Here is a 25,572-nt window from a genome sequence, read left to right as displayed (position 1 = left end):
AATCAATACTAGTTGAAATCCATTTTTTTCATTATTTTGTTATTAATAAACCTATTTTTCCCAAGTTTTGGTTGACCAAATTACAATACCAAAAGGCAACCAATATTAGTACATTTCTGTAGTAAATAGAAAGAGCATGTCAAGAAAATGAAAAACTTTGGATTTAATAACTTTGGCTTTCCTTTGGCAGCTGTTTCTCTGGGTCCTGTATTTAAAATGCATATGAGGTGCTTTGCAAATACGCTGAGATTGTTTGAGTTGTTTTTCTTAATTAGTATTTCATAGCTAAGTTATGGCTAGAATTTCCATTTCCTAGCAGATTTCATATACTACATACAGAGCTTAATGGTTTTTGTTTTACTAATTAGATGATGTAAAACAGAGATTTGGATTATCAATGTGAATGAATTCAGGGTGGGAAAGGCCCGCAGACAAGGTCTCTACTGCCTTCTCTTTGTATTGCTTTTGTGGGAGGTTGGAGATACGAAGTTCAATTGGTAGAATATTCTAGATCACTGGTGGACAGCAGGCCCCAAGTCTGTCTGTCCTTGCACAGTATTCTTAATTCTGTATATCTGGAACGTGAATGGTCAATTTTTTTTTCCCCGGAATGGTTATCAAGTCCTGGGAAATCCTGACTCATAGTGCTCAAACTCAGACATATTTATGTCAGAGAAGCAATTTAAGAATCATTTTACATGTAAAATAAAAGTTTTTCACTGGGGAAAGCATAAACTTTTAAATCTAAACCAACTACACAGGGCTCTTATGAGGATAAATTAATCAATTTACCATGCCAGGCACATAGTAGGTTGCTTTAAAAGTATGTCATTTTCATTTTTTCTTAAGAGATGGTAGGAATATAATTGGTTGAGCAGAAAAGGAACACATGTATTGAGGCACGAAGTTTTGCTGTTCAGAGGTTTCTGGGTTAGTAATGCTTGGGTTTCAAAGCTGTCATCATCTTCTAGTCACTTTGTGATCCAGTTTTTTTCATCTGTAAAATGGTAGTAATACCTATTGTAAATAAGTTGTAATTAAGCAAGTGACATGATTGATAAATATAAGCTGCTGTTGTCCTCACAACACTGGGAAATAGACATTTTACAGAAGATAAAACTGAGGGCTGGGTCAGTTATCGTTTCTGGGGAAACATTAAGTAAATTTTTAGTGGAAAGAATGAGTGTCTTTGGGTCCCCTCCCTACCTTATGAAAGCAGTTCTGGGAAGACACTGCCCGTGACTCTTGGTTGTCTTTTCAATTCTGATTCAACCATTTTACATCAGAAAGTCCTGTGGAAACCTGGAAAATGTCATTTTTCTTTCTTCCTGATTTCTCTTGTCCACAAGATTGTCCTGTATTTCCCACACTTATGTTTTGATTTTGGGGTGTTATAAATTGAGACTTTTTTGTTGTCTTTTGTTTCTCCAGTTTTTTTTTTATTGAATCTGCAACTAGGATTTTTCTGTATTATGGAAATAATGTGGAAATGCATCTAGTCCAAAAAGGGAGTTTGTTTTCAAGGTAGGGAGGTTTTCTCTTTGCCTCAGAAATACTAATGTCACAGGCATATTGCTGTTACATATTCAAGTTGTTACAGTTGAACTAAAAGAATTTATTTCTAGCTTTTTCTAGCTTTGTATTTAGTTGTTTTCCACCTATTATAAGTTTGGTTCGGCTTAATGTTATTTTAATTTGGTAAATGTTAACTGTGCTGAGTTGAAGTAGCTCTCATTTCTCATTTCTCCCCGCACTAGTCTAATTCCTCCCCCCTGCTCCTGCTTGAAATAAGCAAGAAACATTTTTTCCTATAGCTTTTAAAACCTCAGGGTTTTTTTCCTACAAAAGTCTATAGACCAAATGTTAAAGAAAAATGACTCCTTTTAAAAAACATTAAAAAGATTTCTATGATCAATAGTGCAAACAATGACTCCTTTCAAAACATTAGTTTTTAAAATTCACGTCTTTATTGTAGACACCATTTCCCATTCCATGCCCTTAAATATACTGTTTATATTAATCTTGGCTGCCCCACTCTTTGAATAGTTAGCAAATTCTACCCGTTTGTGTACTATGTACAGCCAGCACCTGGTTGTAATACAAGACTTTAGTTTCTGCTCTACAGCAGTTTACTATTGAGTAGAGGAGATAATGCAGTAAACGAAGTGAAATCTTACGTAGTAGGTGTTCTAATAAAGGTATGGAAGGGTTTTGTAAAATAAGTAATTCTTAAGAGAATTTCCCAGGTCAAGGGGATGGAGGGTAAGCTGTCTCAGACAGAAATAACAGCCTGAGTAGAGGGTGGCTAGTTATTAAAGTTGGTTTGACACTCTTAGAATATCAGAATTCCAAGTTGGGAACAGCTGGTAGGCAGGAGCAGATCCTGAAAAGCTTTGAATTCCTTGCCAAGGAGTTTAGATACTATCATGAAGCCAGTGTTGGTACCTTGGAAGGGAAGATTAGTAGTTCAACTTTAGGAAGATATCACATGTTTAAAGGATGTAGGGAAGTCAGTTACAAGGTTCTGACAGGAGTTCATGCACCATGATGAGGAACAGGCAGTGGGGATGGAAGTGAAGGAAGAAACAGAATTTCCAAGGACTTCACGATAAATTTGATGGAGGGCCATGCAGAGGGTGAAGGAAGAGCTCAGCTGGCTTCCAAGTTGTTTTTGTGTGACTGCGGATGACAACCAAGATAGGTAAACAGAGGAAGAGCAGATTTGGAGGGAAGATTATATAATTAATTCTCAGGGTATTTAAAGATTGGAATGGATTGGTGGTCAGTTGGCCATATTTATCCTAGAGCTAAGGGGAGAGATTGGACCAGGGAATGAATAATAGGTATTACCAATAAGGTTGGTTAGTAACTTCCTGCGAGTGGATTGCCCAAAGACAGAAAGCAAAATGATACCTGAAATGTAAGAGGAGAAAAAGAAAGAAAGAAGAAAGATTTGTGAGTAAAAAGAATTGTCAGAGCTGAGTGCATACCTTGTGCCGATCTTTGTGTTGATGTTGTGTTGATGCTTTACAGATACTATTCAGGAGATTTGGATTTGTCATTATTATTATTTTGAGACTGAGCTTTGCTCTTGTTGCCTAAGCTGGAGTTCCATGGCGCGATCTTGGCTCACTGCAACCTTTGCCTCTGGGTTCGGGCAATTCTCCTGCCTCAGCCTCCTGAGTAGCTGGGATTACAGGCGCGCGCCACCAGGTTGGGCTAATTTTTTGTATTTTTAGTAGAAACGTTGTTTAACCATGTTAGCCTGGCTGGTCTCGAACTCCTGACCAGGTGATCCACCTGCCTCGGCCTCCCATAGTGCTGGGATTACAGGCGTGAGCAACCGTGCCCGGCCTGTCATTATTTTATAGATGAGGAAACAGGATTAGTGAGGTTAAGGAACTTTCCTGAGGTTTGGGTCAAATCAGGTGTGTATACTATCATGTATCCATTTTCTTAACATTTTTATCAAGTTTGAAAATGGGAGAATAGCTTCATAGAGGAGTATATGGGGCTTTTCATGACCTTAAAGTCTCCCTGAAAAGGCTAAGTTCCTCTTTTCCCACAGACCTGGGCTTAAAAGAAAATCTTTAGTAATCAGAATTTTACCTTCAATTAAATTTGTTGTATATATCTTGGGATAGATAGCATTTATTTTTCTGTAATGTGTAACTCTTATAAATTCAAGGAAATAAACAGAATTTCCTAATGTTACAGAAGGGCAAATAAAATTAGGAGTGACTTCCTATTTAGTTGTAAAGACAGAAGCAGAAATAGACTCCAAATTGACTCATTGCAGACTCAAGTATGGTTATATTTTCTAACTCATAATCATCCATTAAAAGCAAATAAATATTCTTTCTGACACTTTCAATTTTTTTTTTCATCCACTGGAATTCCTCTTAATCTAGAATTGGGAGACCTAGTTTTTTTTTTTTTTTTTCACTCTACCAAAATTGGAGGGGCCTGGTGTTTTACACTATCTAAAGCCCAGAGACTTGAATTTGTAATTTTATTTTTAACCTATGCCATTTCAGTTGAAGACTTGTTTATTTCTGAGTTTGACCTCTTTCCTATATAGGATGAGTTTTAGGCTCTTCAGCCAAGTGTGGATTCCACAGACAGCTACAGTTATAAATGCTTTACGCTTTACCATATAATTTCTCAGAGACAGGGCACGTGTTTGGAAAGGCTGTTGGCAAACAAGTGGGGTCTGCTACCCCTTTCTCAGTTTTCTTCCAGACAGATTTACATTTGTCTCTTAAAGTTAGCTAAATTCAGGAATTTTGCTGAGATGTAGGCTGGTATCTAGAAGCAGGTTAGAGGAAATAATGTCTTACTGCTCCACGGCTTTCCTTAACTGCTGATGAAACATGTCTCATTGTTGGGGAATACTGCAGCCAAATGACCTAGCAGCGGGAGAATACAAAGCATTTAGTCCTGTTGACCGTTTGTGAAAAGTGTTGCTCCAGTTACACTGTTAGTGTTTACTGGATGCTGTACTTAAATGTGATTAATGATAGCATATGATTGACTAAAATGGTGTCAGTGGTGGCATTACCAATTACAGGAACTCAAGTATCCCCACAGTTTGTGATCACGAGTATTTTTTCGTGTTATTTCTTTTCCTTTCCCATCATCCTGCCATTTCTAGTTTGGCTCTAAAGAAATGCATCTCCTTCACTTCAAAGTTGTCTTTGGTTGCTTAGTTCTTTTTGTCTTTGTTCACTGCTGCTTCCTTCCCACTTTACAAATCTTTTGCTTGTCTCCTGTCTGCAGTTTCCTTCCCATTCTGCTCTGTGTGTATTTTGATCTTACCAGTCTATTTCGTAGTCTCTCCCATGGAGTGTATTTTCTAATTTGTGTCTCTCCATCTGTATGTCTTTGAGGAAGTTTATTTAAGCTCTCTGTGCTTTTTTAGATTACTGTTAAGGTGTGTCTTGATAACCAAGGTTATTGGAGAGTGATGCTCTTGGTTAAAAAAAAAAAGCAGGAGGTAGTAAAGTGAAAGTAAGCTTCTTTTATGCTTGTACTCCTCAGAGGCAACCACTATTTACTATTTTTAAGAACCAATTTAAAAAGAAGTTTGTGTACTTACAGTCTCATTTTAAAAACATCCTGTGAGATTATACTGTATTACTACTGTTCAACTTGCTTTAAAGGTCGAAACAGCATTCTGTGGTGTTTCAACCATAATTTAACCAGTCTGAAAATTCGCTGACATTTAAGTCACTTCAACTATCTTGTGTTTTTTTTTGTTTTTAAAGACTTAGGCCAGTTGATTTTTAGAAAGAAAAAAATGATAATTAGAAGCTAGGGTTTTGGTTTATTGGAAACTTAAGGATAGTTTCATTTGGGAGGTTGTTCCCCTAATTTGTGCATATCAGAATTTCAGTTCCCAAGATGACTTGGACAGTTGTGAAGTTAACTGTTATTTACCACGTTTGACTACTGCTCTCAATTTTCTTTCATCTAGTCCACCCAGTGGTATTATTGAGTTTTGAAAGGTACTTTTGAATATTAAAAAACGCTTTACTTCTGAATATATAAAAAAGCCAGAAGAAGGAATCTAGAAAGTGGAATTGGGGGTTATATTAGAGTAACTAATGATGTCCTTCAAAGCATGCATGCCAACTAAGGTGAGCTTAACATATGTTAAATTCATCATCATAAGAACCCTCTCCATATCCTTAAATGTGAGTTAACACCCTTATAAGATTTAAAAAGACAAGAAAATAGTTGAATTAAATTCATCACCTTTTCACTGTCTCCTGATTCCATATTAAAAAGGGTACTAAAGCTCTAAAATTTGCATTTCAGTATTTCTCATTCTGTTTCCTGGTTGGAGCTTAAAATGAACAAGTATTTGGTATTGCTGAGATTTATAAGAGATAATCTTTATTTATCAGAAAACTTTTGTTAAATAGCGTCTTTAATATAAACTATCACTGTGAAACACTTTTTGTTTCCTATGTATATTATTCAGTAAACTTATGTGTTTAATTAGATGTAAAATTAGACATTATTCTTGATCTTTGGCTTCCCAATTTCATTAGATGAGATTAGAATTGTCCCTTTTGTATCTTTGATATATTGTGGTTATCTCATCCCCTTCTTGACTCGTCAGCACTAAGGTTAGATTCATTAAGTTACAGTCATTAAGATCATTAAATTTATATGAAACCCACAGCTTTAAAGTAGAATAAAACCCTACAAATCAACCAAAACAGATGTTTAGAACTGATTGTTGTGTTTTAAAACTTTATTTTTTTGTTTATATATATTGTCCATATAATTACAGTTACCTCTTTTGCTTTTGCTGACTTAGTTATTACCTTTAATCTTTTTTAACTTTGGGATATTCAGTTTATTTGGTCAGAGCTATAATTATAGCATGGTTGAATTTTTTTTTTTTTTTTTGAGATGAATTTTGCTCTTGTCCCTGAGGCTGGAGTGCAGTGGCACAATCTCGGCTCACTGCAAACTCCGCCTCCCGAGTTCAAGCAATTCTGCTGCCTCAGCCTCCTGAGTAGCTGAGATTACAGGCGCCTGCCACTACTACGCCCGGCAAATTTTTTTATTTTTAGTAGAGACAGGGTTTCGTCATGTTGGTCAGGCTGGTCTCAAACTCCTGACCTCAGGTGATCCACCCACCTTGGCATCCCAAAGTGCTGGGATTACAGGCTTGAGCCACTACGCCCGGCCATGGTTGATTGTTTTTAACTGTTACAGTATTAAAACAATTTTTGGGTTTTTGGCTAATAGTAGTCAAAGAAAGAATGCCAGTGAAAGTGCTTTATAAAATGTAAAGTGCTATACAAATGACAACTTTTAAAATTTAAGCAACACATTTATTACACCTGTGAAAGCAAATAAAAGAAAAAACTGATCAACACAGTCCTCCTCTAAATTTCTTTCTGGCCCAGGAATGTGTGTATATTGCAAAGGCAGCTATGTCAGAGATAAGCGTTACAAACTCCCATAAATAGGCATGTTTTAACTGTAACCTTTCAAATCCTGAGAAACTTCTCAAAATGTTTGTCCTATTTGAAGAAACTTCAGACAGCATACTGTAGACAGACAGATAGATGATGATAGATGGTGTCAGAAGAAAAGAGAAAACTGGCCCGAGATGGCTGCAGTTTGGACATATGCATAATTAAACCACTGCCTACAAACAGCTAACTCCTTGGGTTTGTAACTGGAGTTTGTTAAATATTTTACTGACAGATACTGTTGTAAACTTGTTTATCAGATACAGAACAAAGGCAGGATGGAATCAATCATCCTTCCACCAGACCCTAAGGTGCCTACACAATTATTAACTTTTCTCTTCTACCCACTCAGCCACATATTTACTTTACTTTAGGGATAACATCACTGAATATGAACCAAATTCTCAACTATTGCTTCACCATACTGCACATATTTTCCTGTTTAAAAAATGTATAAAGACTGTGCCTCATGCAGTCTACTTCAGAGCACAGGTAATAAGCTACTGGAACTCGTGCTTCCTGGGTGCGCATCCTCAAGCTTTGTGTTTGCAAGCTGCACATTCGGATTCAGAACACCTCCTGACTTAGTCAATCTAATGAGAAGGTATTAAAAATTATGGAGAACAAAGCCTCTAAATCGACTAAATCCCCTGCAACTGCAGAACATCTGACTCCACCTTTAGAAACCCCAGCTGGGTTAATATACAGTACTTGGGGTGCCTCATTGTGTATTTCCTTAAACAAATGGACCAGGATGACTTAAGAATGACTGCACATCACAGTGGCCTAAATGCAGATCCTTTGATATATGCAGACTAGGATGGAAGGTGCTAGTGCAAAAATTAAGCAACCAGAATGGGGAAGCTACTTCCAGTGGTATCTTGAAAGTAGCAAAAGTGGGTAGGATGATATGATCTTTCTTCCTTACAGAATGCTGATAAACAACTTAGAGGTGTTAACAGATAGCTCTTAAATATACTCTCCTATTAAAAAAAAAAAAATCTTCAGAAATACCTCTTTTTGGTGCCTCCTTCACCACCTCCACCTTCACTCTATCTTCATCTTTTTTTTTTTTTTTTTTTTTTTTTTTTGAGACGGAGTCTCGCTCTGTTGCCCAGGCTGGAGTGCAGTGGCACGATCTCTGCTCACTGCAAGCTCCGCCTCCCGAGTTCACGCCATTCTTCTGCCTCAGCCTTCAGAGTGGCTGGGACTACAGGCGCCCGCCATCACGCCCGGCTAATTTTTTTTGTATTTTTAGTAGAGACAGGGTTTCACCGTGTTAGCCAGGATGGTCTCAATCCCGTGACCTCGTGATCCGCCCGCCTCGCCTCCTAAAGTGCTGGGATTACAGGCGTGAGCCACCGTGCCCTGCCACTCTATCTTCATCTTTCTAACTCCCCAGGCTGGATCTGATTTTTCTTCTGCCATCTCTTTCTCCTTGTCTGTCACTTGTTAAACAGACTGTGACAGGAAACACGGCTCCAAAGGCCCCTGCTTTTGTTGTGCTCTTGTTCAGAAGTGAGGGACAGGAACTCCCCAGGAATGCTTCCTGTGGTTGCCTCATTCTGGGAACAGCCTATGATAGGTGGGGGATTCCTAATTCTCTTTCTCTTTTTTTACGGGATTAAAACATTTAATTGGTCGGACGTGGTGGCTCACGCCTGTAACCCCAGCACTTTGGGAGGCTGAGGGGGGTGGATCATCTGAGGTCAGGAGTTCGAGACCAGCCTAGCCTGGTCATTATGGTGAAACCCCATCTCTACTGAAAATACAAAAAATTAGCCGGGCGAGGTGGTGGGCACCTGTAATCCCAGCTACTTGGGAGGCTGAGGCAGGAGAATCACTTGAACCCAGGAGGTGGAGGTTGCAGTAAGCCGAGATCATGCCATTGCACTCCAGCCTGGGCAACAAGAGCGAAACTCTGTCTCAAAAAAAACAAAACAAACAAACAAAAAAACATTTAATTATACACATACGCACAGATATTACACATATTCAATGCAATAGCATTCAGAATCCCAGCAGGATGTTTGTGGAAATTAACAGTTTATTCTGAAATTGTATTGATAATGAATAGGGCCAAGAATAGCCAAGATAATCTTAAAGAATAAAGTTGAAAGACTTATCAGGTATGACTTATAAAGCTGTAGTAATTAAGATAGTATAGTATTAGTGGATAATATACAATTATATAAAAAGAATAGCGCATTCAGATACAGCCCCATAGTGGATTTATGACAGCAGTACCACTGCAGTGCAATAAAGAAAAGAGTGATCTTGGCTGCATAGGGTGGCTCACACCTGTAATCCTAGCACTTCGGGAGGCCGAGGCAGGTGGATCACCTGAGGTCAGGAGCTCGAGACCAGCCTGGCCAATATGGTGAAACCCTGTCTCTACTAAAAATACAAAAAAAATAGCTGGGCGTGGTGGCGGGTGCCTGTAATCCCAGCTACTTGGGAGGCTGAGGCAGGAGAATCGCCTGAACCCGGGAGGTGGAGGTTGCAGTGAGCCGAGATCGTGCCATTGCACTCCAGCCTGGGCAGTAAGAGCAAAACTGGGTCTCAAGAAAAAAGAAAAGAGTTATCTTTTCATTAAATGGTGCTGGGTGATCTACATATCCATGGAGAAGAGGGCAAGGGAAGAATCTTCGACCCTTACCTTTAATGCCATGTAAAAATATCACAAATTCTAAAACAATTAAAATCTAAATTTGAAAGGAAAATAAACTTCTGGAAAATAATAAAGGAGATTATTTTCCCAACCTGGAGGAAAGCAAAGATTTCTTAATCAGGACGCAAAAAGAGCTAGCTACAAAAGAAAATGCTGATAATTCGTACTACATTAAAATTAGGAACTTAAGTTCCTCAAAACTCAGTTAAATGAGTAACAGTGAACAGAGTAAAGACATCTATGAACATAGAACCACCAAAGGTCTTGTATCCAGAAAATAAGCACATGACTGAAGAGGATACCTAAATGGCCAATAAGTTCTAGGACCCATTTGGAATCAGGGAAGTGCTTATCAAAACCACACTGAGATATCACTGAAATAACAAATGACTGATACCAAGTGTTGGCAAATATCTGAAATAAATGGAGCCGTCATACAATGATGGTATGAGTGTTAACTGGTACCATCATTTTAGGAAACAGTTTAGCAAGATCTACTGAAGGTAAATGTACACATTTTCTATGACCCAGCAGTTCTATTCCTAGAAATACACACACACACACACACACACACACACGCACACACACCCACCCACCCCAAAAATACATAAAACAATGTTGATTGTAGTAGCCAAAACTGAAAATGTCCCAAAATGTCTATCGACCCTAGAATGGATATGCTGTCACGCAACGGAATTCTATACAGTGAAGAAAAATAAAAAATACAGCATGGATTAATCTCACAAATGTTGAACAAAAGAAGCCAGACTGAAAGAGTACATTCTGCATAGTTCCAATTAAGTTTAAAAACAGGCAAAACCAATTGATGGTGATAAATGTCAGTTGTTACCATTGGTACCAGGGAACAGTGACTAGGATGAGACCTGTAGACTGCTGGTACCATCCTCTTTCTGATCAAAAGTTACTTCTCCTTTGCCAGCTTTGTCAAACAGCTGAAAGGCTACCATAAACAAAGTATCAGGGGCACCCAGGACCAATCAAAAGCCCACACATTCTTGAAAAGATATTAGTCATTAAAATGGAAATATCTGGTGGATGCCACCGTCATCAAGTGATCAAACTTAGCATCGTCAACGCTGGGACAAAATTCCTCCCATCTTTGGTCTGACCCACCACCCCACTTAAAAGTTCCACAGTCGTTGGGTTAGGCTGGCTTTCTCCAGAAATGTTCAAGTATGGAGTGATAAAGTCATTGGGAGACATGAAAAATTCACCATTTTTCTCAGTGCTTGCATACTTCAGAAATATTGGCATAAGCTCAGTTGGATCTGCTCTCTCAGTTAAAGCCACCTTGGCAGCCACCATGCTTGGCCCTGGGTCCAGGGGGCTGCGGGACCCACTCACTGGCTTGCTCATGCTCGGTCCCAGTGGTTCACTTCCAGTACCAGCAGCGTGTGTGCCCGGCCTGCCTGGAGTCCTGATTCTCTATCAACCCTAGTCGAAGGCCAAATTATGGGCCATAGTTAAGGAATTTCCTGATCCTTATGAAGATGGGATTTGCTTTACCAAAGAATTTGAACTCACAATTAAAATCTATGACCCAGGTCATTCTGACATTTATCGGCTTGTCTACATGCTGGTTTCAGCTGCTTAAGCTAGGGAATAGCTAGAAAAAGCACAGTGTGGTTGGATCCCCTAATAGATCTTGTTCCTGAAAATCCAGTATGACCTCTGCCCTAGCCAACTCCCCAACTTTCAGAAGATGGTTCAAAGATGCGTGGGTATGAGCAGCTTCTCTGTTAAATGCCATTCGCTTGTTTTTTTCAAAAGATCGTAGATTACAGCCGGACACTTTGGGAGGCCAAGGCAGGTGGATCACGAGGTCAGGAGTTCGAGGCCAGCCTGGCCAACTGGTGAAACCCCATCTCTACTAAAAATACAAAAATTAGCCAGTTGTGGTGGTGGGCGCCTGTAATCCTAGTTACTCAGGAGGCTGAGGCAGGAGAATTGCTTGAACCTTGGAGGCGGAGGTTGCAGTGAGCTGAGATTGTACCACTGCACTCCAGCCTGAGCGACAGAGTGAGACTCTGTCAGAAAAAAAAAAAAAAAAAAAGATCGTAGATTGGATTAAAATCCAGCAATGCTGCCAGAATGCAGATGGGCCTGTTGTAGATTTTTTTTACCCACTTTGATAAAACATGAAAACAGTATTGCAGATGTCAGTGGACAACTTTGAAAACAATAAAAATGACACATGATTAAAGTTTCACAAACAATTTGGATGATGCACCACCCACTCTTGTCAAATGTCACATGACTGACTAGGTGATGGCCAGAACTAATGACTGGTCAACTAGCTGACCAGTTGTCCTGCACAATGATAAAAAAGGAAAATCAAAAGGCTGTACATTTAACAATGGTAACAGTTAACCTCTTAAAACTCCCAGGCCAGGAACTCTTGGTTCTAAGAACTCTTCTCCCCTTGTCTGTCACTACTACAAGAAACTAGGCATTTTAAAAGGAATTACAGGACGTTGAAATGGAAACAACAGGATGATAAACTGGAAAACTAGGACTCCTCTGAGGAAATAGGGGGTTTTCATTTCTCCCAATATGCTGCTTTAACTCACTCTTTGGGAGAAATTAACACAATAATAGGCACAGGAGCTGCTGTATCAGTTATAAATTCCACCTTACTTGAAAACCCCGTTTCTCAGAGGAATGAAAAAGTTAACATGGTGGGTATACCTAATAAACCTATCTCTTGCCTTAAGTTCACATCTTTGCTTTAGTGGTTCATTGGGTTTGGCTTCTTCCCAAGGGCTATGAATGTGATACCCTCAGCCAATCCCATGTTTTCCTGATATGCCCAGAAGTGCCTGTTTAACCTTCTGGATTGAAATTTCCACGACATCCATAATGCTCATCTCTTTTTCCTCAAAGTGGGAAATGTTTCTGGAACTGAAACCATGGGATTGGGGAAAGCAAACCAACAGATGCCCTCATAATATATCACAAGTTGGCCGGGCACGGTGGCTCATGCTTGTAATCCCAGCACTTTGGGAGGCTGAGGCAGGTGGATCACCTGAGGTCGGGAGTTTGAGACCAGCCTGACCAACATGGAAAAACCCTGTCTCTACTAAAAAAATACAAAATTAGCCGAGCGTGGTGGTGCATTCCTATAATCCCAGCTACTCCGGAGGCTTAGGCAGGAGAATTGCTTGAACCTGGGAGGCGGAGGTTGCGGTGAGCCGAGATCACACCATTGTACTCCAGTCTGGGCGACAGAGTGAGACTCCGTCTCAAAAAAAAAAAAAAAAAAATCACAAGTTGATGTTAGTGGTGTAAAGACACCCTCATGTGATTGGGAAAATGAGAAAACAAAGTGAAATATAATAAAGGGGAGGAAACCATAAGGCTCCTTTTAAACGTCAACTTTTCTACTAATGCCAGAAGCTGAGCTTTTACTTGAAACTATTTCTTACCAGCTGTGGTCCCAGTCTAACACAGACATAGGAAAGATACTCTTAGCTACTCCAATAAAGGTTGAGATTAACACTAAGAATCTCTTGCTTAATGTAAAATAATAGCCACTATGGCAAGAAGCCATAGATGGAGTTGCCCCAATCATGAGATTATCTTGAGAGAGGTTTTATTACTCCCTGCATCAGTCCCTGCAACACCCCCATTTTCCTTGTCAAGGAACCAAATGGGAAGAGGATGGAGATTTGTACAAAACTTAAGGGCTGTAGACAGTATTATAATACCTAGTTATCCAGTGCTTCTTAACCTTCATACTCCTGTCTGCCATACCAAATATCAAGGACGATAGTGTTTTTTTTTTTTTTTTTTTGAGACGGAATCTCACTCTGTCACCTAGGCTGGAGTACAGTGGCACAATCTCAGCTCACTGCAGTCTCCACCTCCCAGGATCAAGTGATTCTCCTGCCTCAGCCTGCCAAGTAGCTAGGATTACAGATGTGTACCACCACACCCAGCTTATTTTTGTATTTTTAGTGGAGACGGGGTTTCATGATGTTGGCCAGGCTGGTCTCGAACTCCTGACCTCAAGTGATCCACCCGCCTCAGCCTCCCAAAGTGCTAGAATTATAGATGTGAGCCACTGTGCCTGTCCCTGACAATATTTTTCAGTTGCGGATCTCTGTAGTGCCTTTTTAAAGCATCCCTATACATCCAGATAGTCAGTATTTGTTTGCCTTTTCCTGGAGAGAATGACGGTATACTTGGACTGTGATGTCACAGGGATATACAGTGACCCACTTACTTTTCCCAAATACTGAAATATGAATTTAGCAGACTCGGACTTCTCTCAGGGGATCCTCATCCTTCATCCAGTGTGTGCATAACTCCTCCTTTGCTCTGACACACTTTCTTCCTCTGAAGAAAGAAAACTTGTACTTACTTCAACAATTGGCCATTACATTAAGGGTAAACTTTAATTTTGTCTTTCTCAAGTCAAACATATGGGACATGTCATGTCAGCCAAAGGATTGAGCATCAATCCTGATAGAATCAAAGGAATCTTAGCTTTTTTGATGCTTCCTACTAAAAAATAGCTTAGAGGGTTCTTGGAGTTGGCTTGCTATTGTAGAAGCTGGATACTAAATTTTTATCGTGTGACTCAACCCATTTGTACCCGTTTAAAGAATGACCAGCCTGATCCCATCATGTGGACTCGTGAGGGACAACCAGCTGTGCAACAAATTAAAGAAAGATTAGTAGGCCAGGTGCAGTGGTTCACGCCTGTAATCCCAGCACTTTGAGAGGCTGAGGCGGGCAGATACTTGTGGCCAGGCGTTCAAGACCAGTACGGGCAACATGGGGAAACCGTGTCTTTACTAAAAATATAAAAATTAGCCAAATGTGGTGGCAAAACGCCTGTAGTCCCAGTTACATGGGAGGCTGAGGCAGGAGAATCGCTTGAACTTGGGAGGTAGAGGTTGCAGTGAGCCGACTGCATTCCAGCCTAAGTGACAGAGCAAGAGTCTTTTTTTAAAAAAAAAAAAAAAAAAAGGTTAATAAATGCCCCAGCAATAAGACACCCAAACTATGAACTTTCTCTCTTTCTGTTCATGAAGATGGGGGGAACACATTTGGTATGTTGACTCAAACATGGTGACCAGCAAATACCTATAGGCTATTATAGTCAGCAGTTAGATCCAATGACTCGAGGATGGCCCCCTTGTATGAGGGCAATATCAGCTATAGCCCTTCTATATAAAACTCTTGGAGAGATAGTCATGGGGTCCTCTCCCTTACCGCCTTCATTCCACATTCAGTTGAGCTACTTCTGAATTCCCATCATAACTCAACACTTATCTTTCAATAGATTAACTTCCTATTAGGTGTTAATTTTATTATCCTCGAATGTTACCATCTCTTGTTGCAATAACCCTAACCTGGCCTCTCTCTCTCTCTCTCTCTTTTTTAGACAGGGTCTTGCTCTGTCACCCAGGCTGGACTGCAGTGGCGTGATCACAGCTCACTGCTGCCTTGACCCCCTGGGCTCAGTTAATCTGCCTGCCTCAGCCTCCCGAGTAGCTGGGACTACAGGTTTGCACCATTGCACCTGGCTAATTTTTGTATTTTTTATAGAGACAGGGCTTACCATGTTGCCCAGGCTGGTCTCAAACTCCTGGGCTCAAGCGGTCTGCCCACTCTGAGTGGCACTTGTGGATCTCTGTAGTGCCTTTTTAAGCATCCCTATACATCCAGGTAGTTAGTATTTGTTTGCCTTTACCTGGAGAGGATGACGGTATACTTGCACTGTGATGTCACAGGGATATACAGTGCCCCACTTACTTCCCAAATACTGAAATATCAATTTAGCAGACCACAAAGTGCTAGGATTATAGGCATGAGCCACTGCACCAGGCCTGGCCAGTCTTCTGATAAGACCTCTCATGACTTCATCCTGATGACACACCCAACTTTTTACCTCAAGGACAAACCTACAAGAATCACCACTAGATAATGCTGAGACAGAATGGTTTACAGATGTATCTTACTTGGGGGGAGAAGGTGGTAAGTTTAAAGCAGGATGTGCCATGGTCATTGAAGCTGGTCTTCTTCAGGCTAAGTCAGCCCAACTGGCTGAACTGATTGCCCTTACTCAAACTTGTTAACTAGCAAAGAATAAAGTAGCAAAAATTATGCCCCTATGCATCTGGTGGTGCTCATGACTTTGGAATGCTATGGAAAGAGAGAGGGTATTTAACCTTCTCAGGGCAACCCATAAAAAATGGACTAGTCTTGGATCTCGCTTTTGGCAATTATAAAGGTTCCAGGCTGCTCTGAATTAAACAACACAGAGTCAAGGTAATCAATTTGCTGATGCAGTAGCTAAGAGAGCTGCATTTGAGACACCAGTCCGATCCTTGGAATGACTGTGAGACTTAAACAGTTAAGTCTAAGCTAAAGGAAACCCAAGACTTGCTTTCACCGAAGAAAGATCTACCTGGAAACAAAAGGGGGGGTACTTTTCCCCCAAACTGAACTATGGTATGGACCTAATGATAAACCCATTATCCTAGTGGGGTATCAGATACCCCTCATGGAACACATTTACAGCTTGACCCATTGGAATTCAGATAAAATGATATCCTATTATAAACAATATTATTGGAGACTGTCATCATGGCACAGAAGATTGATTCACAGTGTACCATCTACCCAGAACACAATCCTGGAAAACCCCTTTATGGGGCTCAGGGTCATTTTCTTTTTCTACCTAGATCTTTTGAGATGTGGCATCTTGATTTTATCCAGCTGCCACCATCTTAAACATATAAACATGTATTGGTAATGATATGCATGTTTTTGCATTGGGTAATGCAATTGCCCATCCTGCTGATGGGCAATGGTAGTGGGTAAAATCTTATTAGAAGGGATTACCCCATTATGGGGAGTCCCCTTTTGAACTTCACAGCAATAGGGGAACTTATTTTACTGCCCAGGTCATTGAGCATTTGTAAAATTTGGGGCTGGGCGCAGTGGCTCATGCCTGTAATCCCAGCACTTTGGGAGGCTGAGGCGGGCGGATCACCTGAGGTCAGGAGTTTAAGACCAGCCTGGCTAACATGGTGAATCCCGTCTCCACTAACAATACAAAAATTAGCCGGGCATCGTGGCGCACGCCTGTAGTCCCAGCCACTCAGGAGGCTGAGGCAGGAGAATCACTTAAACCTGGCAGGCGGAGGTTGCAGTAAGCCAAAATCACGCCACTACACTCCAGCCTAGGTGACAGAGTGAGACTTGGTCTCAAAAAAAAAAAAAAAAAAAAATTGGCCTATATTTCAGTATTTTGATTGTGCCTACCACTCTTAGTTCCTCTGGATGGGTAGAATGGACCAACGGAATAATAAAAACACAATTGGCTGAATTTATGGAGGCTTTTCACCTCTGCTGGCCGAAGGCACTCCCCTTGGTATTGCTCAACCTTTGATCCATCCCTTTATCAGCTCTCTTCTCATGAAATTGTAACTGGAAGACCCAGGCACATGGGAATCAAGATGACTGATCCAAATTTGCTGAATGGGGACATCTTGCACTATTGTAAGGGACTCGTTCACCAACTCATGAAAAGCCAGACCTTAGTGCAAGACATGTCCCACAGTGCGCTCCTGGGAGATGAAGATTCTGGTCATGACCTCCAACCTGGAAATTTTGTCTGTTGGAAAAGACATCTTGTAAAGGACTCCCGCCAGCCTTGGTGGAGGGGCCCCTACCAGGTACTGTTGACTAATCCATGCACAGCAGAGTTAAAGGTTGCAGACTCACGGATCCATATCTCTCACCTTAAAAAGGCACAACTACCTGAATGGACCATGACTCCCACCAAAGATCCCTGTCTCTGATTCACCAAACAGCTTCAACCCTGAAACTAGGACGAGAAGTTGACAACATCTGAGTGGACAGCTAATTGACCCAAGACTTCAGACCAGGCCTGTATGATCTCCTGTCTAAACATTCTTAGAGTATGATATTGACTTTGAGGACTATTGGCCTTGTCTGCTTTGACTCCGATTATAGGATATATAACCTGGTTAATGTTTCTGTACACACGATGGCCACCTACACTTGACTTTCAGGGTCTCTGCTGGGGATGGAAAAATAGTTCATTAGCTAAACTCTCCTAAAGTGTGGCAGATGGAGGCAGTCTCTCAGATTGCTGGATTTGTCACCAGCTTCCAAGGGCCATTCAGGATCATTACATGCTACTTGTTGCACCAGAGATTGATTTTTCTGGCACTCCAAATGTTACCATATACTTACATCAGTTCCCTCCAAGTGTCACTTTCCAAACTCAAATTCAGCTTCTAAAGCCAGGCCATATTTTCATTCTGTGCCTAGTGATATCCCCTAAGTCTCACCCCTCCCCACCGCCCCCAGGTCTATCTAACAGTAAGCCAATCAGGGACAAATTCTCTAACTTATCTAGAACACAAACTTAATTCCTCATCTTTTCCAGGCCACTGTCCCTGCACATTCCTGGTCTCCCACCGTTACTGTCATAACTGGCAACTGAATGTCCAAATGAGAAAAAGCAAAGCAAATTGTGCCAGCACGTCTCATTTGTTTTTTTTGTTTTTTTTTTTTTTTTTTTGAGACGGAGTCTTGCTCTGTTGCCCAGGCTGGAGTGCAGTGGCGCCATCTCGGCTCACTGCAAGCTCCGTCTCCTGGGTTCACGCCATTCTCTTGCCTCAGCCTCCCGAGTAGCTGGGACTACAGGCGCCCGTCACCGTGCCTGGCTAATTTTTTGTATTTTTAGTAGAAATGGGGTTTCACCGTGTTAGCCAGGATGGTCTCGATCTCTTGACCTCGTGATCCGCCTTCCTCGGCCTCCCAAAGTGCTGGGATTACAGGCGTGAGCCACCGCGCCCGGCTGTCTCATTTGTTATATATCGTGCTTGTGCAGGCTTTTGTAAGGCCTGCAGTAAAACCAATCCATGGCTCACTCATGTTTTAAACAACTTACCTATTCAAACTATTATGAATGAATAGTTAAGAGATACATTTTGGTATGTGGCATTGGGCCACACCCACCAACTCAAGGATGGGCACATAGTGTAAATAGCTGGCAAAATAGCTGGCAAATTGAAGGGCGCTTTTTTTTTTTGGAGGGAGGGTCTTGCTCTGTCGCCTGGGCTGGAGTGTGGTGGTGTGATCACAGCTCACTACAGCCTTGACCTCGCTGGGCTCCCTCCTACCTCAGCCTCCCGAGTAGCTGGGACAAGGAGTCTGTGCAGTAGCTCCCACTGCCTGCTGCACTTACATCAACACCTCAGGTGAAGTAGAGACTTGCATAGAAAGAATTTCCAAGCAAGCTAAATGGTTACAAGAGGCACAAACTACCGATCTTCTCAATGATCTATTTAATTGGCTTCCTATTTCTTCCAGTCTGCAATTCAACCCCTTTTTCATGGGTAAAGTGCCGTTGTCATAACAAGGTTTGAGGGAGGCACATCTCACACGTGTGAATGCCCAATCATCACACTTATAAATGACAAAAGGATCTCAAACCTTGATATAGTTTCTATCATACTTCTCTTACTATCACTTAAATTACTCATGGTATTTATAACCAACTTATGTAAGTCTATTGCTAAAACCAGAATTATAGGTCAGGTGCAGTGGCTCACACTCAATCCTGGCACTTGGGAGGCCAAGGTGGGAAGACTGCTTGAGGCTAGGAGTTTGAGACCAGCCTGGGCAATGCAGTGAAACCCTATCTTGATAAAAAAAACACCACCACCCTCCCCCCCATTATGGTAGCACAATGTAGATAGAATTATCCTGTAAGCGTAGCAGCAGATTCTACTACATACCCCTGAAGTGTCCGCCTCAGGCCTACATCAGCGTCGTCTCACCTCTTTCCCTCCAACGTGGGACATGACTTCCTGGGAATGAGCCTTCCCAATGCAGAGGGACAAAAGGACATAAAGTATGATCATTTGTGTTCTCTAAAGAGAAATTTTGATCAAAAGGGAGAAAATGTGGAAATACAAGGAAAAATGGGTTGACACAGCCTGTTCTAAATATTTGTTCTGGCTGAAGAATGTGTACGTGCAAAGGCAGCTGTGTCAGTTAGATCAGTGTTAGAACCTCCCATAAATAGGCATGTTTTAACTGTAATCCCTCAAATCTTGAAAAACATCTTGAAATGATTTTTTTTTAATTTCAAGGACCTTAAGAAAACATACTGTAGATAGATAGATGATGATGATAGTGTCAGAAGAAAAGAGAAAAGTGAGCCAAGATGGCTGCAGTTTGGACATATGGGTAATAAAATAATGGCCTATTAACTAAGGCTGACCCTTTGTGCATTTGTAACTAGAGTTTGTTAAATATTTTACTAGCAGGTACTGGTTGTAAACTTGTGTATCAGATATAGAACAAAGGCAGGATGGAATCAATCATCCTTCCGCCAGACCCTGAGATGCCTACACAATTATTAACCCTTCTCTCCTACCCGCTCAGCCACATACTTACTTTACCTTATGTGTAACATCACTGAATACCAGTCAAATCGACAAGAATGTAATTGTTGCTTCACTGTACTGCAGGTATCCCCCTGTTTAAAAAAATGTATGAATACCGTGCTTCATGTAATCTGCTTTGAAACACAGGTTATAACCTATTGGAACTTGTGCTTCCTGGGCACACATCCTCAAGCTCGGCCTAATAAACCTTGTTTGATTGAGATTCCTATCTTGGTCTCTCAATTTGGGTTGACACACCTACTATGAGACTGGCATCCTAGATGATGAGTTTACAAAGATGATAAAGACAAGTGAATTCCTAACTCAGTTATTTTTATTTTTAAATATCTCAAAAACAGGCTTACTGAGATCATTCACGTACCATAAAATTCACTCATTTATATACTATAAGATTCACTCTTGTAATGTGTACAATTCAGTGGCTTTTAGTATACTCAGAGTTTTGCAACCATACCACTCTTTAATTTTAGAAGACAAATGACAGTTCATAATCAGTATTTTAAGTTTTTCTTGATTTTTGGCTTTATCTCACAGCTTAATTTTCCTCTTCTTTCCCCAAACACACGCTTAAGGGTGAGAGTGTATGGGGTCTGTTCTCAGCTGTAACTATTAATCAATTAGAAAGCAGATAGTATTACCTTTCTTCCTTTAAAACATAGTGCTGAGTGATATGATGTCTATGAGGATAGAGGCAAAATTCACAGATGGTTTCATAGCTGATGGTGTCATTTGAACAAATAAGATAGATTGTACTGGAGGAATCATTTAATATTGCACAAATTTGGTACTAGGAAAGCAGTATTCTAAAGAACCACCAGGTTGCTTGAAAAAACAAATCTCCAGCTTAAAATCAAATTATGCCACGCCCACCCACTACTTTGTTAAATATATAAAGTAACTTGGTTTCAGAGACCATTTTGTGTCCTTGGTTTTGCTCTAGAGATTCAGTAGTGTTTTTTTTGTCTTTTTTTAAACATTTCATGGGTTTGTAGATTTTTGAAAATACTTTCAGTTAATCTCAGGGCTTCCCAAACCTCGAAATGGTTAAACACCAACCACTGCTTAACTTGGTTGCTGTAAACAAAGCCCAAAATGAAACCCCTGTGTATTTGCTGCAGATTCCCAGGTGCCTCTTAAGTGTGAGGATAAGCTCAGAAAAGGCTTAATAGGTTTATTAAGTTGTCATCCATTAAAAGGTTCACATGCTCCTTGTGTGTTGCATAAGGACAGGTGTCTGCCACCTCATTGCATTTCTCACTGAGCATTGCCTAGGAGAGGGTAAGCCCTAGGATTTAGGTCCCTCTCAGATGTTCAGGCAGAATAATTTTGTCAGGACAAAGGTCATGGAACTATATAAAAATGGATTATGAATCCTAAGACATCAGCCTATTCTCCCCTATGTCTAAGAAGAATATTCCTCAGCTTATGACTGGAATGTCTTGCTAGGGGGTGGTGGGTAAGTTTTTTGGAGGTCCCTACCAGCAGAAAAAAATCATTGAAGAGGAACACTTAATTCACAATGGCTGCTGATTAAAAAGAAAGCCTCAGTATTCACCTATAACCCTAACATCCTTAACAGCTTGCCAGTGTGGTAACTGGCACAAACTATGGCGTCTTGGTCAAATCCAACCTCAGTGAAGGTAGTTCACATTCTAGAGATGAGCTGAATGCTGATAGCTTTGAGGACTTGTTTATTTAGGGGAAGGGAAAGAGATTGTGAGGGTAGAGATAGGAATCTATCTGTCGTAATAGGATTTGGTCTGTGTATTAATGGAATGAACTGGCCTTTTTTTGCTCTGCTTCTTTTGTCCTTGCTGAGAAGGGAGGCTGAAGTTTCCAAGAGTTATGGATGAAGTTGGAGAGTATTAGAGGAACTGTTCTCTGACCTTCTTGATGGTAATGCAAGCTGTTGGGCGAGTTTGGAGAAGAGCGCAGGGTGGTGTGAGGACGAGGGCCGTATTACATTTTGCCTTAAAACAGAAATATACAAATTAAAGCAATAACTCCTACTCTGCTTTCTTGTTTCTGCAATCTTCTGTCATTTGACATTGTTTTTTCCAAAGCAACGTGCGACCATTTTCTTCAGGATTTTCTTTTCAGTTATCATATGGGTTTGTTGTTGGATTGAGAAAAAAAAATCTGCCTCATTTGAGCAGGCCTCTCTAGATCTTTTCTTATGACTGTGTAGAGCTTACTTCCTCGTTTTTATTCCTCTCAAAGACATCAAATTCCCAAGCATTTAACTAAAATTATTATCAACTAAAAATTTTTTTTTAAACAATTCTTAGAGGTAACTGTTTAGACTTAATTATTGAAATGCATCAAGGCCTTCTGCCTTGCCCCCATCCCACTCTTTTGCCTGCCTCTCACCAACAAAAACATTGCAGAGGAACAGTTTATTAACAATAGCCTGTTTGAAAGGGAAGCTTCAGTTTTTAGCTAATTATTTGCTAATAAAAGTTTAAAAAAATTTCTTTTAAAAGTTGTAAAACCTCTGTCTATATTTCAAAACCCCTAATACCAAAAAAATACACAAAAAAGCCTGGATATTTGGTTACTTCTGAATCATTTTCATTAATACTTTCTATATTATACTGACCAGAATTGGAATGGAATGGGATCAGACGAGATAATCCAAAGACAAATACAGCCATATGTCACACAAGGACGTTTCGGTCAACCACAGACTGCATATGTAATGGTGGTCCCAAAAGATTATAATACCATATTTTTTTGTACCTTTTCTATATTTAGATGCACAGATTCTTACCATTGTATTACAGTTGCACACGGCATTCAGTACAGTCACACGCTGTATAAGTTTGTTGCCTAGGAACAGTAGGCTATCCCATATAGCCTAGGGGTGTTGTAGGCTATTGCCATCTTAGTTTGTGTGAGGACACTGATGTCTGCACAAGGATGCCCAATGATGCATTTCTCAGAATGTGTCCCCATTGTTAAGCAACACATGACTGTACTGAAGCTTTAGGTTTACTCATCTAAGTTTATTTCTAAAACAACTTTAAAAACGTAGTGTTCTGTGGTAATAACTCCTAAAACTATGGACACGAAAGTGGTATTAATAATTTTCTTGGCCGGGCACGGTGGCTCACACCTGTAATCTCAGCACTTTGGGAGGCCGAGACGGGCGGATCACAAGGTCAGGAGATCCGAGACCATCCTGGCTAACACGGTGAAACCCTGTCTCTACTAAAAATACAAAAAGTTAGCCGGGCGTGGTGGCGGGCACCTGTAGTCCCAGCTACTGGGGAGGCTGAGGCAGGAGAATCACTTGAACCTGGGAGGCGGAGCTTGCAGTGAGCCGAGATCGCGCCACCGCACTCCAGCCTGGGCGAAAGAGCGAGACTCTGTCTCACAAAAAAAAAAAAAAAATTTTTTTTTCTTTTATTGTTGCTTTACATGATAATTTTGTGATAATTTATAGTTAGACCCTCATACATACACACATCCTCTGACTTGTCCATTGGAGTTTAGTTTCTATATTCATTGCCTTTTCATCACCTCTCTTAGTCCAGATGTTCTGGTGAGCTGGCCCTTGATTTTGATATTCCAAATTACTTTTCCTAAGGTACAGATTTACTGCCAGCTACATATTTGCATCCAGCCCCAGAGCTGTTTTCTTCATTCCTTCCTTGATGTTGAGATTTTTTTTTTTTTTTTAACAGGAGGACTGCAATTTATTTTACTCTACATCTCTGGGACGTTTGCCTCCCACTGTTACCACTCTCAGGCACAAAGCCTCCTAGAAGAGGTCCGCAAACCTCTAACAACTAAGGGGCAGATCAACGGTCAGACAACATGAGCTCGTTCTTTTTTTGTCTTAATGATAATAAGGAATTATTATTATTAAATTCTAACCTTGGATTTTTGTGAATTTTACATCTTCTTTTCAGCAGTTTCAATTTAGGGGCAAACTTGACTGCTTAGAACTTCCCATTCATCACAGAAGAAATCCCCTCTGAATTCCCATTAGGCAAAGTAGTATGGGCTGATACATAGTGAGCTAGTTGTGTGCTTAGTATCAAATAGTATTCATGGTAAATGCTCAAAACTTCCCCGGAGGGGAATCACATAATGCAAATGTGCAAAATAAAAAGGTGTGTCTTAAATTTAAGGATGCATCCTTAATTGTGTACAGCTTCATTATTTTACAGGATTGTTTGTGGCATTTCTTACTTAAAAACCTGATTTAAAAAAATGCTTCTCTTACCCATTTTTAGAGTGCATGTTTGCTAGGCGAGTTAGGAGGTAGTAGAGTCCTCCTTAAATAACTAGGCTTTTCTTTGTGTTTTATACGCTTGCCTTGATAGTGCCAAGAATGGAGGTAGATCCAGGAGGTCTTCCCCTGAGCTGCCTGCCTGTCTTGGTCATATAACACCAAGTTGCTTGGGGGTGGGGTGGAGCAGAGAGAACTCTTTAATGGTTCCTTGTTACAGCCCTCAACAAAGATATGTCAATTCCCTTGGCTTTACAGACTGTTGCCCAGAAGAAAAGATGTTTGGTTTTCACAAGCCAAAGATGTACCGAAGTATAGAGGGCTGCTGTATTTGCAGAGCTAAGTCCTCCAGTTCTCGATTCACTGACAGTAAACGCTATGAAAAGGACTTCCAGAGCTGTTTTGGGTAAGATCACCTGATGTTTGTACTATTCTTAGAGTGAAAAAATACCACAACATACAGAAATATTTGTAAGCAAGGTGATTGGAACAATGTGCTAATAAGAAAAATCACTTATTCTAATTTAGGCTGTTTAAGTTTCCTGCTTTTTAAATGAATCAAACAATGCTGACAGCCTACTTTTTTCCAGATTATAAGGAGCTACCACATTAATTGTGAAGCCCCTTATAGTTGTAGCTAGACAAACCCTTTTGTTGTTGACTTCCTTTTGTGGTTAATTTTTAAAAAGGCTTTTAAAAAAATTACCCTTGACTGGGTGCAGCGGCTCACACCAGTAATCTGAGAGCACTTCGGGAGGCCGAGGCGGGCGGATTGCGAGGTCAAGAGATTGAGACCATCCTGGCCAACATGGTGAAACCCCATCTCTACTAAAAATACAAAAATAAGCTGGCCGTGGTGGCGCACACTTGTAGTCCCAGTTACTCCAGAGGCCAAGGCAGGAGAATCACTTGAACCCAGGAGGCAGAGGTTGTAGTGAGCCGAGATCATGCCACTGCACTCCAGCCTGGCGACAGAGTGAGACTCCGTCTCAAAAAAAAAAAAATTACCCTTGACCGGGTGCAGTGGCTCACGCAAGTAATCCCAGCACTTTGGGAGGCTGAGGCAGGTGGGTCACTTGAGCCCAGGAGCTTGAGACCAGCCTGGGCAACATGGGGAAACCCATCTCTACAAAAAATACAAACAAAAAACTCACCAGACGTGGCGGTACATGCCTGTAGTCCTAG

General features: G+C 40.7%; 1 protein-coding gene and 1 pseudogene across 6 annotated transcripts in view; one reads left to right on the top strand and one right to left on the bottom strand.

The window, feature by feature from the left end:
• The window catches only part of SINHCAF (SIN3-HDAC complex associated factor), a 45,801-nt gene that overhangs the window by 3,482 nt on the left and 16,747 nt on the right, over positions 1–25,572 (top strand). For 5 of the 6 annotated variants that reach the window (XM_054442506.2, XM_063672558.1, XM_063672557.1 and 2 more), the window contains one exon: positions 24,646–24,793. In XM_054442506.2, coding sequence (XP_054298481.1) covers positions 24,666–24,793 — 128 coding nt within the window. In that variant the 5' untranslated portion in view covers positions 24,646–24,665. Of the gene's footprint in view, positions 1–17,453; positions 17,594–24,645; positions 24,794–25,572 lie in introns of those variants that run through there. The other variant, XM_063672560.1, reaches the window with a different exon arrangement.
• Positions 19,066–19,163, bottom strand: LOC129011097 (small nucleolar RNA U13; annotated as a pseudogene).

The sequence above is a fragment of the Pongo pygmaeus genome, chromosome 10 (genome assembly GCF_028885625.2).
Source record: "Pongo pygmaeus isolate AG05252 chromosome 10, NHGRI_mPonPyg2-v2.0_pri, whole genome shotgun sequence".
Lineage (NCBI taxonomy): Eukaryota > Metazoa > Chordata > Mammalia > Primates > Hominidae > Pongo > Pongo pygmaeus.
Note: the sequence above shows the minus strand (reverse complement) of the source record. Positions and strands in the feature narration are given on the sequence as shown.